This window comes from Podarcis vaucheri (assembly GCF_965113315.1).
Source record: "Podarcis vaucheri genome assembly, chromosome: 3".
Taxonomy (NCBI): domain Eukaryota; kingdom Metazoa; phylum Chordata; class Lepidosauria; order Squamata; family Lacertidae; genus Podarcis; species Podarcis vaucheri.
In genome coordinates this window covers 23342232-23358866 of record NC_138761.1, presented here as the reverse complement: position 1 = coordinate 23358866, position 16635 = coordinate 23342232, and the positions used below count along the sequence as shown (strand labels likewise).

Sequence of the window (16635 nt, the reverse complement as noted above, 5' to 3'; positions counted from 1 at the left end):
ACTGTCAGTCAAGGCCTATATAAATACAGTAGTTGAATGCTTTCTGCTTTAGAAGCACTCTTATTTACAAGAGCAGCCAGCCAAGATTTTGAAATGACTGCATGGTCTGTTTGCTTTGATCTCTTTTATGCCTCAGTCTCTCAGTACCTGTTAGTTTGCTATTTATGATACCTTTGTGTATTTAGGCATGAGAAGAGCAACTGTGGGAAGCCTGCACTTCTTAAGAAATCAGTGATGTGAGGGGGTGCATCAGATGATAAGCAGGAATTTTATTTTACCTTTTTTGAAAAAACAAAAAACCTCAAGGTAGTCATTTGAGACTGCAAAGAGACTGACAGGTGTTACGTTACCAAGGGGGGGGGGGAGTACAAAGGTGTTATTTAAGCATACATCAGCTTTGTGAGTGTACACTCACACTGTATGTACCTATTGTTCAAGAAGTTTTCAGGATATCCCAAACTAATCTCAGCTCATTTACTGCCTTTGATTACTGCTTTGGAGGATTACCACAGCCCTACCACAAAATGATTCACTCGTTAGCCTTTTGATAGAACCTTCTCCCACGACTGACACGGAGGAATGAAGACTCCTAGAACAATTGCAGCATGCCTGCTTTGTGTACGTAATGCAGTGAGTCTACCTTGCATTCCTCTCCCAAGCAGATCAAACAGCAGTCGTGCCCAGACCTAGGGAGCTTCCCCCTGCACAAACAGGAGAACCGAGGTACCACTGATATGTGGGCAGCAAAGAAGGAAAAATGTAACTGGAAAACACAGTAAAGAGCAATGTGGCGGGTGGGGGGGAGGAGATGAAGGTTTTTTTTCCTGCTAAACAGCTGACAGAAGATGAGTGAAAACTATATACAGTGGTACCTCGGGTTAAGTACTTAATTCGTTCCAGAGTTCCATTCTTAACCTGAAACTGTTCTTAACCTGAAGCACCACTTTAGCTAATGGGGCCTCCTGCTGCCGCCGCGCCGCCGGAGCAAGATTTCTGTTCTCATCCTGAAGCAAAGTTCTTAACCTGAAGCACTATTTCTGGGTTAGCGGAGTATGTAACCTGAGGTACCATTGTAACGTCGCTCCATTGCTGCTAATAGGGCAGCTGGAAGAGAGCACAGGAGACATACCTGAAGGAGCGTCTCTACTCCCATCATCCAGCCTGGACACTGAGGTCCAGCTCTGAGGGCCTTCTGGAAGTTCCCTCACTGTGAGAAGCGAGGTTACAGGGAACCAGAAAGAGAGCCTTCTTGGTAGTGGCACCCACCCTGTGGAACACCCTCCCATCAACTTTTAGAAGACATCTGAAGGCAACCCTGCTTAGGGAAGCATTTAATGCCTGATGTTTTATCGTGTTTTTAACATTCTGTTGGGAGCCGCCCAGAGTGGCTGGGGAAACCCAGCCAGACGGGCGGGGTATAAATAACACCCATCATCCCTGACCACCCGCCACACTAGCTAGGAAAGATGGGAACTGTAGTCCAACAACACCTGGGAACCCAAGGTGGAGAAAGTCTGGTCTCGAGGAATAAGTTCTGTGTGCCACAGGTGCATTTAGCTCACTTGTACAGCACATGGTTTCAAAAGCAAAAAGTTCTCAGGTTCAATTCCAGAATGGGATGGGAAAGACAGAACCATGGCTACAGTTAGTGCAAATAATTCTGAGCTAGACAGACCAAACATCTGACTCCTTGCAAGGCATTTCCCTGTTGTTTGTTGTTGTTTAGTCGTTTAGTTGTGTCTGACTCTTCGTGACCCCATGGACCAGAGCACGCCAGGAACTCCTGTCTTCCACTGCCTCCCGCAGTTTGGTCAAACTCATGCTGGTAGCTTCGAGAACACTATCCAACCATCTCGTCCTCTGTCGTCCCCTTCTCCTTGTGCCCTCAATCTTTCCCAACACCTGGGTCTTTTCCAGGGAGTCTTCTCTTCTCATGAGGTGGCCAAAGTATTGGAGTCTCAGCTTCAGGGTCTGTCCTTCCAGTGAGCACTCAGGGCTGATTTCCTTCAGAATGGAGAGGTTTGATCTCCTTGCAGTCCATGGGACTCTCAAGAGTCTCCTCCAACACCATAATTCACTGCCTTGCCGTGGCGAAGGGGCTTGAATAACTCAGAGAAGCTATGAGTTATGTCGTGCAGGGCCACCAAAGATGGACAGGTCATAGTGGAGAGTTTTGACCAAACGTGATCCACCTGGAGCAGGAACCGGCAAGCCACTCCAGTATCCCTGCCAAGAAAACTCCATGGACAAAGACAACAGGCATTTCCCTACGTTTCCACATTTCTTGCGAAGAGGGCAGATAACCATACTGAATAAAGTGTGTTACGCTACTGAACCATTACCGTCCCTTTGGTAAATTAGGTGTCTAACAGTCACCATAAAAAGCTCTACCTTTTAAAGTAGTCCCCGAGAATGTGCTATCTCCAACATGCATCAAAATTGGTGCTTGAACTTGAAGCAGCCTGCCTTCCTTGGCTGTACTGTCTGCTATCCAGAATTTTTATCTGATCCCTGTGGTAGCACCTAACATTATGAGAACTTGAAAGCTTTGTTTTCATTTGTTAATATTTTGCATCTCATCTACGAATCTACTGCCTTTTCCAGTAAACTATTTTTAAAAGTGAGAAATCCACCACTCGCTTGAAGTTCTCATTCAGAGGGTTTGGTCCAAGGCTATGATGCAGGAGGAGGTTAGCACTCAGGAGCAATTTAAGCATGATCTTAGGCAAGCAAGAAGAATTTACCTGTGGAATGTTGTATGCATCTCCTTCTTTAAACCAGGTTGGTTCACCAGGGATGGCGGTTGCACTGGGGTGCACAACATGCTACATAGAATTGCAGATTTGGAATGGTCACAAGAGTCATCTAGTACTACCCCCTTTTTGCTTCTGCTTTGCTTAAACACAGCGGGTTGGACTCGATGGCCCTTGTGGTCTCTTCCAACTCTATGATTCTATGATTCTATGTACTTTGAACTGAAAACCATGATTAATGCCAACTAGGTATTGCTTGGAACAAACCGGTTTTAATCAGAGAAGCAAAAATGGAAGCTCAAGAACCCAAGGCTCAACGTGGCTTGTTCTCATCACACTAAAACAGGGGAAGAAATGGAGGCAGTGAGAGATTTTACTTTCTTGGGCTCCATAATCACTGCAGATGGTGACAGCAGTCACGAAATTAAAAGACGCCTGCTTCTTGGGAGAAAAGCAATGACAATCCTAGACAGCATCTTAAAAAGCAGAGACATCACCTTGCCAACCAAGGTCTGTATACTTAAAGCTATGGTTTTCCCAGTAGTGATGTATGGAAGTGAGAGCTGGACCATAAAGAAGGCTGATCGTTGAAGAATTGATGCTTTTGAATTATGATGCTGGAGGAGACTCTTGAGAGTCCCATGGACTGCAAGAAGATCAAACCTCTCCATTCTTAAGGAAATCAGCCCTGAGTGCTCACTGGAAGGACAGATCCTGAAGCTGAGGCGCCAATACTTTGGCCACCTCATGAGAAGAGAAGACTCCCTGGAAAAGACCCTAATACTGGGAAAGATCGAGGGCACAAGGAGAAGGGGACAACAGAGGACGAGATGGTTGGACAGTGTTCTCGAAGCTATTAACATGATTTTGACCAAACTGCGGGAGGCAGTGGAAGACAGGAGTGCCTGGCGTGCTCTGGTCCATGGGGTCACAAAGAGTCGGACTCTACTAAACAACAACAAAACAGGGGTGTGCACCCCCCATAGGTTGGTGGTCTACTTCTACCAACCTTGACCATTATTCACGTTGGCTGGGGCTGATGGGAGCTGGAAGTCCAACATCATTTGGAGGGGCACAGGTTCCTTACTCATAAGTTTAACTCTGATTGAACACTTGCAAACGTGTCCCAAGTCTCATAGTGGGTACCAGATTTTAATTTTTTTTAAAAAACCTGCCTATCAAACTTTTCCAACCATAGTTGAATGCATCTGATTTACACTAAGTCAGCCTTTGCAACACTGCCACTTCTTTCCTTAAAATTCCACAGAGAACCTGCTCTCCCACTGAAGCCTTCCATAAGCAGGCTGCACTATTCAATAATTAGCAGCGCAAGAATGATTTTATCCCCTAAATTCACTTACACACACAAAGTGCTTTCTTTCTCATCAATATCATCCAAGAGACATGCAGTCACGTGAATTTCTCTACAGCCTGTTTCAGAATTCTGTAGCTCATGGGAGTTTGCCTTTGCATTGTTAACAACATCATGAAAACGGAGAAAATCTTGGACTATCGTTAATATTCATGCTTGTCGAAGGGAGGTACCACTTTATTCAGCGGTTCTGAATAAAGGAATGCTACTACAGAATAAGTGATGGCATTTTGGAGAAGCTCCTTTGGCAAGAGGGGAAGAAAAAAACAAAATCAATTCCTGAATAGTCTTTCTGATTAGTACTCAAGCACTAATTGGAATTCAGAGAAATCTGCACTCAACATGCCAGTAAAAGGAAGAATCATTACTCATTCTTCAAAGCTGTAAACAGAAGATAAGTGTGTTTCAGGAAATTATAGGTACTGAAGTTCAATAGTTCAGGCATTTTTTCCATCCTCATTCTGTAACAGCAACAGCAGCAGTGATCTTTATACAGGTGTCCAAAAGAATAGCTTGTTACCTGCAAAAGTCATTCCACTAAATTTTTCACTGACACTGAGTGTATACAGCAAATCTGTTCTCTGTACCTGTAAGGAGTAAGTTTCCAAGCAGCTATTAGTCACATCCAACACCTAAAATTATAATGTGTGGAGTGGCCCTATGATAAATACACAGGAAGTAGGATACCCCACTGTTGCTTGGAGTCCATATATAACAACAAGATATGGACAGGAAAATCTGCTACTCACAGCAGAGGCCGAACTTTTCTAGGCATTATGGGTTTAACAGCAAATCCTACACTACGTAATGAGGAACAAGGATGCTAATAAAGAAATAATCACATTTCTTGCTGATTTGAACTGCATCTATATAAGTAGGGTTGCCATACTTCAAAAAGTGAAAATCTGGGCACAAAAGTTGTTGAGCATTTTTTTTTGCAAAATCTAAAAAAGAAAAGACAATTTTGGAGCTATTTTTTGGCATTTCATCAAAAAATCAACACTTCTGACATGGGTTGCCATACGCCCGGGTTTCCTCGGGCATTTTTGCCGACTTCCGGAAATTCCACCTGGATGCTAATTCCGATGTCATTTGAGAAATTAAAAAAAAAAGTAGTTAAAGTACTGTATAACAGTTCTGCTGGGAATTGAGTGGCTTGGCAAAGTTTGCAGAAAGCCAGACTGAGTCACCTGATGTGCAGGGAGTTTGATCCTGATAGGGCAGTGTTTTCCTGCCACCCCCTGGGCCAACTTTGACCTGTCAGTAGGACAACTCACCTGCCAAGCACCTGGGTGGTTCTGCCCACCTGTCAAGATTGACCTGCAGGGGTGGAGGAGAGATAACGTTCAAAAAGGTTGAGAGGTTTGAGAAAGCCAAAAGGAGGGCAGAAGTAATGAGCCAGAGGAGAATATTCTTTCTTTCTTTAGGACAGACGGGAATGGAAGGCATTTGGGTGTAAATATGTTTTCCACCCCTTGTTTTAAATATATCTACAAGAGAAAGATGGGGGGGGGGATATTAAAGTGGTAGAAGCTTCCTGCACTTTTCGCAAGGGTAATTCATTTACACTTTAAACAAACCCATGAGTAAACTGAAGATTTTCAACTGGCTGGGAAGATGGGACTTTGGAAACTCTTTTCTTCAATGTAAAATGCAGTGCCACTGCCATGGATTCTTGCAGAAGTAAGGAGAGAAAAATAATTTTCTTAAAATTGCCTGGCCTCTCATTTCTGTCAAACCATGCTGCAACATCCTCTTCTAAATGTTCAGCCTTGGATATAGAAATTAGAACCTTAGGTCCTCAATAACCTGTGGCACAAGCTGCATCTAATTTAACGAGGCTTCCTCTATCATCGCACAATCTGGGAGATCAGACTTTCCACTCATGTCAATGACACCTGCCCATGTAACCTAATTTTAAAACGTATCCGAGGTTGCCTATTAAGTGAAAAGGTACAGGAGGTGGATCAACACAACATCTGTGGAAATAAGATCCACTTTTATGGAAAAGTTCCTACCTTCAGGCTTCCCAGTTTGAAAATGTTGGCTCATTTAAAACGACCCAGAAAGTTACATAAAATGTACTTGACTGTAATCCAAACACAAGTACATATTGGAAACAAAGGATGCCTGAAGGAAAGCGAATTACATATCGTTGCTCTAGGTACACAGTGATTATTCTGCAATAAAAAAAACATGAATCAAGAGAGACATCTAGCGGTTTTTTTATTATTACAAAAGTGTCTCAGCTGCTGAACCAGAACAAATAAATATAAAATGCAGGTTTCCTCAAACAGAGATTATTGTTATAATTTCATTGTAAAGGATTAGTTCCCAAAAGTCATTCTTAAAATTAAATTAGTGTAGGCACGCAGCCTGAAGGGCTCACACATACCCAAATAACAAAATCACCAGATTAGATTCTATTTGTGCTTATATATTATTCAGAAAATGAGTATCAGTCAATCATGTGTGGGTTTAAATTGTGAACATTTTGCCCTTGCAGCTGGCACCATTTCAGAGTTGTACATCCCTCAATCAAGAATATTATTAATTGAAAACAGGTGACGGCAGAACCTCCAGCCCATCCCTGCAATACAGACAAAGCCCATTTGAACCAAACAAGTGTGTAACTGAAAAGTTACATTGCAGCCCTTTGATGTGCTGCTCTCAGGCCCTGTGCTTCCCTTTGCTCCTGTCTGCTTCTGCCGCACTCTGGCTTTGCTACAACTCCTTGTTGACACTTTCTGCCCTGCTACCCACTCCTGTCCAGAATCCATTTAAGAGTTCAACCTACCACGCAGGCTACAAACCAGATGCACCACAGTTCTCTCACTTTCAGAATCAGCTCACTTATTCCTGGCCCATTCTGCAAAGGCTCATGAGAAAAGACCCAGGCCTTTTCTGAAGCGAGACTCCAGATCCATGAAAGTCGAATTATGAAAGGGTTCAAGGCATTTAAAGGCGTCAGGAAATACATATAGAACAATCACATGACAATGAATTGTGGGGGTAAAACCCTTCAATGTGTACTCTTCCATTTATGAAACAAAATAAAAAAATTCCTTCCAGTAGCACCTTAGAGACCAACTAAGTTTGTTATTGGTGTGAGCTTTCATGCGCATGCACACTTCTTCAGATACTTCTTCAGATTCTTCAGTGTGCATGCACACGAAAGCTCATACCAATAACAAATTTAGTTGGTCTCTAAGGTGCTACTGGAAGGAATTTTTTTATTTTGTTTCCACTATGGCAGACCAACACAGCTACCTACCTCTATCTTCTATTTGGGGAGTTTAGGGGGAGTTTTTAATATTTAATATTTCATGCTGTATTGTTTTTAACACTCGATTGGAAGCCGCCCAGAGTGGCTGGGGAAACTCAGCCAGATGGGCAGAGTATAAATAATAAATTATATAATTATTATAAACATATATGAATCCTGCTTCTTATGCTTAGAGCTTTGTACATCCTTTTAAGATAATGGAAAGGTAGCATTTGTGAAATGAGGGCTGCAATCTTATGCATACTTAACAGGAAGCAGGACCAAATAAACCTGGGGTGGTTTCTGCGCAAGGAGGCTTAGGGTCGTTTTTTAAAAGTTATACAGCTAAATCTAGATTAGCCCCACGTTGAAGCAAGCACAAATGTCTGAAGTATACTTTGTGAGGGAAATGAAGAAAAGAAAAAGCAACAGCTTAGCAGGCCGGGAATAGTAAAATAACTGCAAACATTAGCCAAGAGTGCCATTTTACACCCAAATTAACAATCATAGACTTTGGTCCAACCTTCTGCAATGCAGGAATCTTTTGCCGAATGTGGGGCTCAAATCCATGACCCTGAGATTAAGAGCATCATGTTCTCGCTGTCATAATTTTTTTTTAACACAGTTTAATTATTGGTATCAGATGATAACAATAAATTTCATATAAATCCATCTAAAATAAGGGACATTTCTCAAGTTTCTTTTTGATCATAGAATATTTTATAGCAGTGGTGGGGTACATGTGACCCCCCCCAAATAATATTGGACTACAACTCCCATTATCTCTGACTAGGGATTATAAGAGTTGGATTCCAAAATCTGGAGGGTTGCAGGTTCCCCAACCCTGTTTCACGAGGAGAGCATCCATGTACCATACCTGTTTTTCTTTGAGTTCTCATCCTTTCCTCTTTTAACCCCAAATATTCTTGTGATCAATGTACTAAAGAGAAGAGTAGATGAATTTCTCACCTATCAAGCAACATAAAGGCAAGTGTTAAATGACATCCCAATTTTTCCTATATCTTTTCATTATGTATAAGTTAAAGTAGATGAAAAAAAGCCCATAAAGGGGAAAGAGCTTCATTTTAAAAACATAATGTCAATTTCAACTTATACTTATATTTATACTGGAATTAGACCTGTGGTTCTCAACATTGGGCGCAAGCCCCACAGGGGGGCAATTTGATTTTTAAGGGGGGCAATTCGAGAATGAGTTATTAACAGTATTTTTTTTTTTGCATTTCTTATGGTTCTAGGGGTGTCATATACAGTATATTGTGACATACACATTTTTTTTATCTCGAGGTGAGCTCAAATGGTATTCTGAATTTTTATTTTGTTGAATAGTAATTAAAATGATCAAAGTATTACATTAAAAGCTTCCATTAAAATTATTTTATATTTATGCATTTCAGTTCTTTATTATATGTTTTGGAACTTTATTTGCTATTTTTTCATATCACTTCGTATTATCATTATTATTATTAACAATTCCTTAGTGATTTCTTCCTCAGTACTTCAACTGTCCTTTTGTTCTTTTATTTTTCTCTTTCATGAGTGCCATGTTCTTTGGAAGCTTGTTTAGACCAAGCTAATGGCCTTTTAGGCTTCCTCCACATGAATAGGAGTTCACTTTTTGAATAATAAGAATTATGTGTCACAGGGGGGACGGGGGACGGCATCAGGATTTTAGAGATGCTTAGGTGGGGCATGGCCCAAAAAAGGTTGGGAACCACTGAGTTAGACAAACCACAAGCCCAGATTCAGAAGACATGATAAGCCAAAACATGGCTCAAAGGACAGCAGAAACTCCAGCCAGACCAGAGGAGCAAGAGCGGTCAAGATCTCCTCTGAGAGAACCTGCATGCTCACGTGTTCTCCCTAAGTCATGGTTTGGCACAGCATTACCCAAAAACTAAGTCATAATGTTATTTAGGGACTGGTTAGTAAGGTGTTTGGGGACGCGGGTGGTGCTGTGGGTTAAACCACAGAGCCTAGGACTTGCCGATCAGAAGGTCGGCGGTTCGAATCCCCACGACGGGGTGAGCTCCCATTGCTCAGTCCCTGCTCCTGCCAACCTAGCAGTTTGAAAGCACGCCAAAAGGTACAAGTAGATAAATAGGTACCGCTCCGGCGGGAAGGTAAACGGCGTTTCCGTGCGTTGCTCTGGCCACATGACCCAGAAACTGTACGCTGGCTCCCTCAGCCAGTAAAGCGAGATGAGCGCCGCAGCCCCAGAGTCGGCCACGACTGGACCTAATGGTCAGGGGTCCCTTTACCTTTACTAAGGTGTTTAAACTATATTACTTAGTGGGGGGACTGATCTTGCGGCATTACATTTTAACTGACCACACCCACGGAAACATTGTTCTACTTTTAGACCCACTGAAATTAATACCAATAACGGAGTAGAAGTTAGATCAGGGCTTCCCAAACGTGGGTCTTCAGATGTTGTTGGACTACAACTCCCATCATGCCTAGCTAGCAGGACAGGGATTATGGGAATTACAATCCAAAAAGAGCTGGAGACCCAAGTTTGGGAAACTCTGAGTAAGATGGATTCAGCCCATGTTAATAACTTAAACTTAAAGCATTCATTCTAGACCAAGCATGCCACCAGAGACTTCATTATCACCTCCAACTGGCACTCTCTCTCTATATATATATAAGTGTGTGTGTGTGTGTGTTAAAAAGTTACTGAGTTTTTAATATTAATCAACCAAGTAGAAGCAGCTTTCCATGTCAGAAGGTGAATGTGGTGCTCTGCCTTCATTGCAGGAAACTAAATAAAAACCAAATAAAAAGAATACCAAGAGCCAAAATTCAGTGTTTCTGTAGGCTGTTTTATAGCCTTTCCTGCACGCTGCCCACTTGGCAAACATTCCATATAACTCTATAAAAAGAATTCATAAAAATCTAATCAGGCATTGTAGTGTTATTGAGAAACACAATCAATACCCCGGTTACCACCATTAACATGTGGCTTTCAAACTTAATATACTAAACGTAAAGGATCAACTTACTGCCCAGACAGAAGACGTAAAACCTAATATTGCCGCTCGCATTCCATCTGCCACGTAAGGAATGATGTTTTCTCCTAAGCGGGTGTCTTTGAATAAAGCCCTCAAGATATTTAAAGCATGGACCTGGTAGGGAGGGAAGTCAATACAGGCTACTTAGTTATCGGAATAACCTCAAAATTATGTACTTTAACTTCAAAACTGTAACTCTGAAAAGCGAGCAAGCCCTGATCAGTAGCCTGCTTTGACTTAAGAGTCGGGGGCCAAGTTGATAACTGCATGCCTGGGAAATTTCAGGAATAAACAGCTTGGTAAAAGATAAAGAAAACAAGCCAGGAAACAAATCTCACCCAGCCTGTTCCCAGTAAACTGTGACTGCACCACACACATCACCACAATAAAATACTAATTTAATCTACATTAAAGTTATATTTAGTATGTGTGCTCCTGTTGAAGGATATACAAATCCAATATCCTGGACCCACATTTGAAGCAAGAAGCCCGCTGGGAGTGAATTATCACAGAAAGGTGGCTTATTTTTGTTTTGGCATGTATCCCCCCACAAGACACTGGGAAGGCCACTGAAATTAGGTCAGTGGTCTATTCTGTACACTGTGGGAAATTATTCTAGAATTCTACACCTCAATACTTGAAATATTTTCTTACTTTTCATCATAAATTAATAAATTAAGGATTAGTTCTCGTATCCATAATGGTCTTTAAGCCTTATTCACATTATTTGTATGCTTAAGAGATTTCTGAAACATTAAGTGGTTTACAAAATACTTTAAAATAAATATCAGCTTCGTCATAAGCTGAAGCTTTTCTTCTCAAGCCTCTGAAGGGCCACGTACCAATTCTGTTACTGAGTGTACCGGTTTCAATATCTTTCTGTCCTTGTAAAGCTTTTACCTCCTTTTGTTTTATGATATTTTTGGTGGCGCTTTGGTTTTAGATTGTTTTACTGTACCCTGTCCTAGGATTGCTTTGGGATGAAAGGCAGGTTAAAAAGATTTCAAGACATATAAATAAAACTTATTGTGGCATTGAATTCCTGGAGTTAATACAGTCAAACCTTGGCTCCCGAATGCCTTGGCTCCCGAACGCCTTGGGAGTCAGACATTTCGGCTCCTGAACGATCGAAAATCGGGAGTGAGTGTTCCAGTTTTCGAACATTCTTTCGGAAGCCGGACATCCGACAGGGCTTCTGTGGCTTTCGATTGGGTGCAGGAGCTTACTGCAGCCAATCAGAAGCAGCGTTTTGGAAGTCGAACGTTTTGGAAGTCGAACAGACTTCCGGAACGGGTTCTGTTCGACTTCCGAGGTACGGCTGTTCTTCCTTTGTCATGAATCCAAAGGAGGGTGCCTGGGGCTAGACGACAGTGTACCGTTATTCTAATGCAACAATTTCCTAAACCACTGATAGGGAACCTGTGGTCCTCTGGGTACTGTTGGGCTCCCAACTCCCATCACTGCCACCCAGTATAGCCAATGGTTGAGGAAGATGGGAGATGAAGTACAACAGTATCTGGAGGGCCCGTTTGCCCCCATCTCTGTCCTAAACAAACAACGGATAAATTTACTGACGTTGCATTGTGATGCAAGGTAGATATTACCTGACGGATTGTGCTTGGTGGAGTACTTGAAGGTGAAACTAAAGAAATCAACTCTTTCATTGTCATTTTTAACAAGCGTGTTTTACCCTTCTTCGGTTCTGAAGCTAGCAGAGCCTAGAACGAAAAAAAGAAATAAAGACAAAGCACAACTCCTTCACTAAACTTTTGCAAATAGAACTGACCCAGTTGCCTCAAGATTCCAAATACACACACACACATACACATATATTACACACACCTATCTAGCACAAATGATGAGGAGCATCAGACCTCAGCCTCAAGTCCCAGGAAGTGGCAAAGGGACTTTCAATGTTTAAATCAAAACAAAATTACGACTCATTAAAGAGGCAATTTTTCTAAAAATGAAACTGGCAGCTCTAGGAACAAGCTGGAGAAGCAAAAACCTCAGGAAAACCTTTTTTAAAAAAGGTTACCATTAAGAAAGAACCTCTCACTTGTCTTAATTCTGTTAGTTTCATTCATAATACATTATCTGTTTTGGATTATACAACTGGAGAGAGCCAATAAGTATTTGATTAATTTTAACAAGCACTTGCAACCCGGTTTTGAAGCTATACAAGGAATGAGGAAGGTTTGTACTTCTGTACACATATACTCTTGTCATTTTCATCTTAGGTATTTAAAAGGTCTATATTTATAGCCTGACTTTCAAGGTTGCTGCTCACTTCCCAAAAAGTAGCAGCGTTATTGGGTGAATCATATTTCTTCAAGCTGAAGATCATTCAGATCTTTAGTTGTAGCCAAAAAAATAAGAATAAAGCTATCCCTGAAGCAAAAAAGTAACCTATTTTCAGGAAATGTCAGCCAATTGTCCTGTGCTACATTCCAGATTCTGCTCTTTGTTTTGTTCTGTACAATCCCAAATGGAGCCCATGATATTTCATATTGTAGGTGTGCTCGGAATTTCTTCCTCTGCTTATATCTGGGCTGACATAGGTTCAATGAAAGTAAGACACGTGTGTAGAGACTAATGTACTGTTTAGACACAATTGTAATTAAATTTGTGTGTGTGTATGTGTGTGTGTGAAGAAGAAGAACCAAAGACAACCCATGCACATTTTAATATTCAAGACCATCCTGCAGCTCTTACAGCAGATCCAATGAAGAAACTGCAATTGTTTTAAGATTAGAAGGGGATCTTAGGTACCTGTATATAGAATGGAATCCCAGCACTGCGTCTAGTGGCACATAGTTTAGAAGAAGGATCGCTAGATTTGATTTCTTCCAGTACATTGCACAGCCACTGCTCTGGCAGCCCGTGCAGGCTTTCATCGTCGCACCTGCAAGGCAAACAACAGCATGAAAACAAATGAAAGGCTACAACTGAAAACACGGCGATCAGGATACATAACACTTAATGATCTTAAGGTATCAGTGAAATCTCCTTTTTTGGAAAAGCTCTGGCTTTTGTCTAAGAATGGATGCTTTTGAATTATGGTGCTGGAGGAGACTCTTGAGAGTCCCATGGACTGCAAGAAGATCAAACCTATCAATTCTTAAGGAAATCAGCCCTGAGTGCTCACTGGAAGGACAGATCGTGAAGTTGAGACTCCAAGACTTTGGCCACCTCATGAGAAGAGAAGACTCCCTGGAAAAGACCCTAATGCTGGGAAAGATTGAGGGCACAAGGAGAAGGGGACGACAGAGGATGAGATGGTTGGACAGTGTTCTCGAAGCTACTAACATGAGTTTGACCAAACTGCGTGAGACAGTGGAAGACAGGAGTGCCTGGTGTGCTCTGGTCCATGGGGTCACGAAGAGTTGGACACAACTAAACGACTAAACAACAACTGGCTCATGTCAATTTCTCCCAAGGGGACTTTAGGATGCAAACCAAACTGCCTAATCATTAGTCTGGTCCAGGCATCCTCAACCTGCGACCCTCCAGGAGTTTTGGCCTACAACTCCTATGATCCCTAGCTAACAGGACCAGTGGTCAGGGATGATGGGAATTGTAGTCCAAAACATCTGGAGGGCTGAAGGTTGGGGATGCCTGGTCTGGTCTATACCAGCTAGCAGAGCCTCTACAGGGTTTCAGACACCAGCTTTTCCCAGCCTTGTCTGGAGACACCCAGGATTTAACCTGGGACCTTCTACATACGAGGCTGTCAGAAGTGCCCTCTTGCCGTGAAGTATTTTTCCTCTGCAGTTACACCGTTTGGCATAACCTATAAAGCCTTTCTGCACCGCAGTCTTAAAAATAACTATTTCTGCCAAAACTAGAGGAATAGCCTCCAGCAAAGGAGCAAAACCTCAAATTCTACCTGGATGCCATGCGCAGCCCAAAATATAGTTCAGCCAGCTGGTCAAACTGAAGTATTTACCCATTTCACATACTTTCCAAAATGCAGTGCGGATGACATTAAGGAAACAGCTCAATAAATTAAGGCTAGTCGCAGAAGATGCAAACTGTTCAAAAACAGGCTAAGCAGATACGCTGCTTAGCTCTGCAAGAGATTAAAGTATGTGGCTTCTGATGTTATATGAATGCTAATAAGAGCAGCACATAAAAGGATCTCATTCTTCCTATCCCACAGTCTTCTCATCCCCTAAGAAACACAGGTCATCCCCGACATCTTCCAAGAGGATGAGTTATTCCATATAACATCTGTTTACACTATTATATACTGATTGTTCTATATTTATACACTAAGGATTGTATCTGGCCAAACTGTGAGCAAAAGAGACCTACTGAAATTAATGGACTTAAGTATATAATCAATCAATCTTTATTGCGGTCAAAGACCAGACAGCAAAGTTAACAACAACTTAAGTATTCGGATTTCAATGAGTCTGCTCTGAGTTTGACAGAGTTAAACGCAACCCTAATTTTCTTCCGAGCTCGTAATCTCAACTCATTTTACCAACTGTTAATTATGTAAAACATACAACTAAAAAACTGTCTCATCTAGTCCTTTCCTCTTCTTCCACCTAAGAATGCATGGGGGAAACCTTAGTACTTGAGGAGAAGAAAGGAGTAGAGGAATCTGCTTATATCCTGAAAATCTTACTGAAATTCATGCACCAGCACATCTGTATTTAAAGGTGCATAAAGCACAATCAATCATGTCCAATTTCAGCTCATGCAGGTAAACCTTTCCAGCAGTGCCAGTTCTCGCACCTCATTGACACTTGTTTAAAACGACAATATTTTCTAATTTTTAAAAGCCTGAATACCCTCTCCCAGGTTCTCCTTGGCAAACGAAACTGCAATCGGAGCCAAAATAATGTCCACTCACCAACTGATTGCAAGACATGATTATTACACATGTGTATATTCCAAGTTGTAAGAGACCTTGTAAAGCCATATTAGCTTATTTTTCAGAATTGAGAAGAAAATATGTTCCTGTGTCCATGGTTTATATTGGGACTGGGGTAGGGGGGGGTTCCTTATATTATGAAGAGAAATAAACTGTGAGTGATATAGAACTACCTTGCTTTGGAACTACAATACTGATATACCTGTTAAGAGATTTTAAGCAACTGAGTAAGACAAAATTGCAACACATCTGGCTTTAGTATAGAGTTTGGGATAAGTATTTAAACTTTTAAAGACACATTCATGATGCAACAACTTAGGAAGACGTCAACATCTAAAGTTTTTAAAATTAAATTTGTGGATACTAAAAGTGCTATAATAGTGAATGTCATATTCAGATAGTGCTATATAAACATAGGCAAAATTTCTGTACAGAGATCTATCCTAGAACTGCATGTCACCCTGTTCTTCTCCCTCCCCTCCATGACAGGGCCTTTTTGGTGGCGGCACAGAGATGGTAGAAATATCCTCTCCACTGAGATCTGTTGCTCCCTTTCTCCTTAACCATTCAGACGCTTACTGAAGACTTCTTTCTTGCAGTGCCCTTTGGGTTTGTGAGTTTTGTTTTTAATCTGCTTTTCTGGATATGTTTTTATCTGCTGCCATTTAAACTAGCTTTGCTTCATGTGTTCTTTATATTTTAACTATTTTATTATTCTTTTGTAAGCTGCTGTGCATGCATCTCGGGTCAATAAATTAAGTAGCCTGCTGCATGTGCACCGTAAGCATAACAGAAAATATACAGAAACATTACAGACCAGCATGACGTTCAAGCACAGCCAAACACGGTTTAACCCAGTGGTTTTCAACCAGTGTGCCATGGCACCCTGGGGTGCCTTGAATGATAGCCATTTCTTTTTCATAATATTTCCACGGTCTAGCGCCGAGGGCCTGCTGGCGGTTCCCTCACTGCGAGAAGGCAAGTTACAGGGAACCAGGCAGAGGGCCTTCTTGGTAGTGGCACCCGCCCTGTGGAACGCCCTCCCACCAGATGTCAAAGAGAACAACAACTACCAGACATCTGAAGGCAGTCCTGTTTAGGGAAGCTTTTAATGTTTGATGCATTACTGTATTTTAGTATTTGGTTGAAAGCTGCCCAGAGTGGCTGGGGAAGCCCAGCCAGATGGGCGGGGTATAAATAAATTATTATTATTATTATTATTATTATTATTATTATTATTATTATTATTAATCTCTCTCTTCACCAAGACACACACGCGCACAGATATATGAACTCAAAAATTTTGTAACGTACATCAGTTTATTGTT

At 41.6% G+C, this 16635-nt stretch overlaps 1 protein-coding gene across 5 annotated transcripts in view; it reads right to left on the bottom strand.

Moving 5' to 3' along the window:
• Positions 1 to 16635, bottom strand: part of THADA (THADA armadillo repeat containing) — a 161150-nt gene that overhangs the window by 104601 nt on the left and 39914 nt on the right. For all 5 annotated transcript variants that reach the window (XM_082217226.1, XM_082217222.1, XM_082217223.1 and 2 more), the window contains exons 23-26: positions 13195 to 13327; positions 12027 to 12140; positions 10414 to 10536; positions 8268 to 8359 (exon numbers count right to left, since the gene is read on the bottom strand). In XM_082217226.1, the coding sequence (XP_082073352.1) occupies positions 8268 to 8359; positions 10414 to 10536; positions 12027 to 12140; positions 13195 to 13327 (462 nt within the window). The remainder of the gene's footprint in view (positions 1 to 8267; positions 8360 to 10413; positions 10537 to 12026; positions 12141 to 13194; positions 13328 to 16635) is intronic.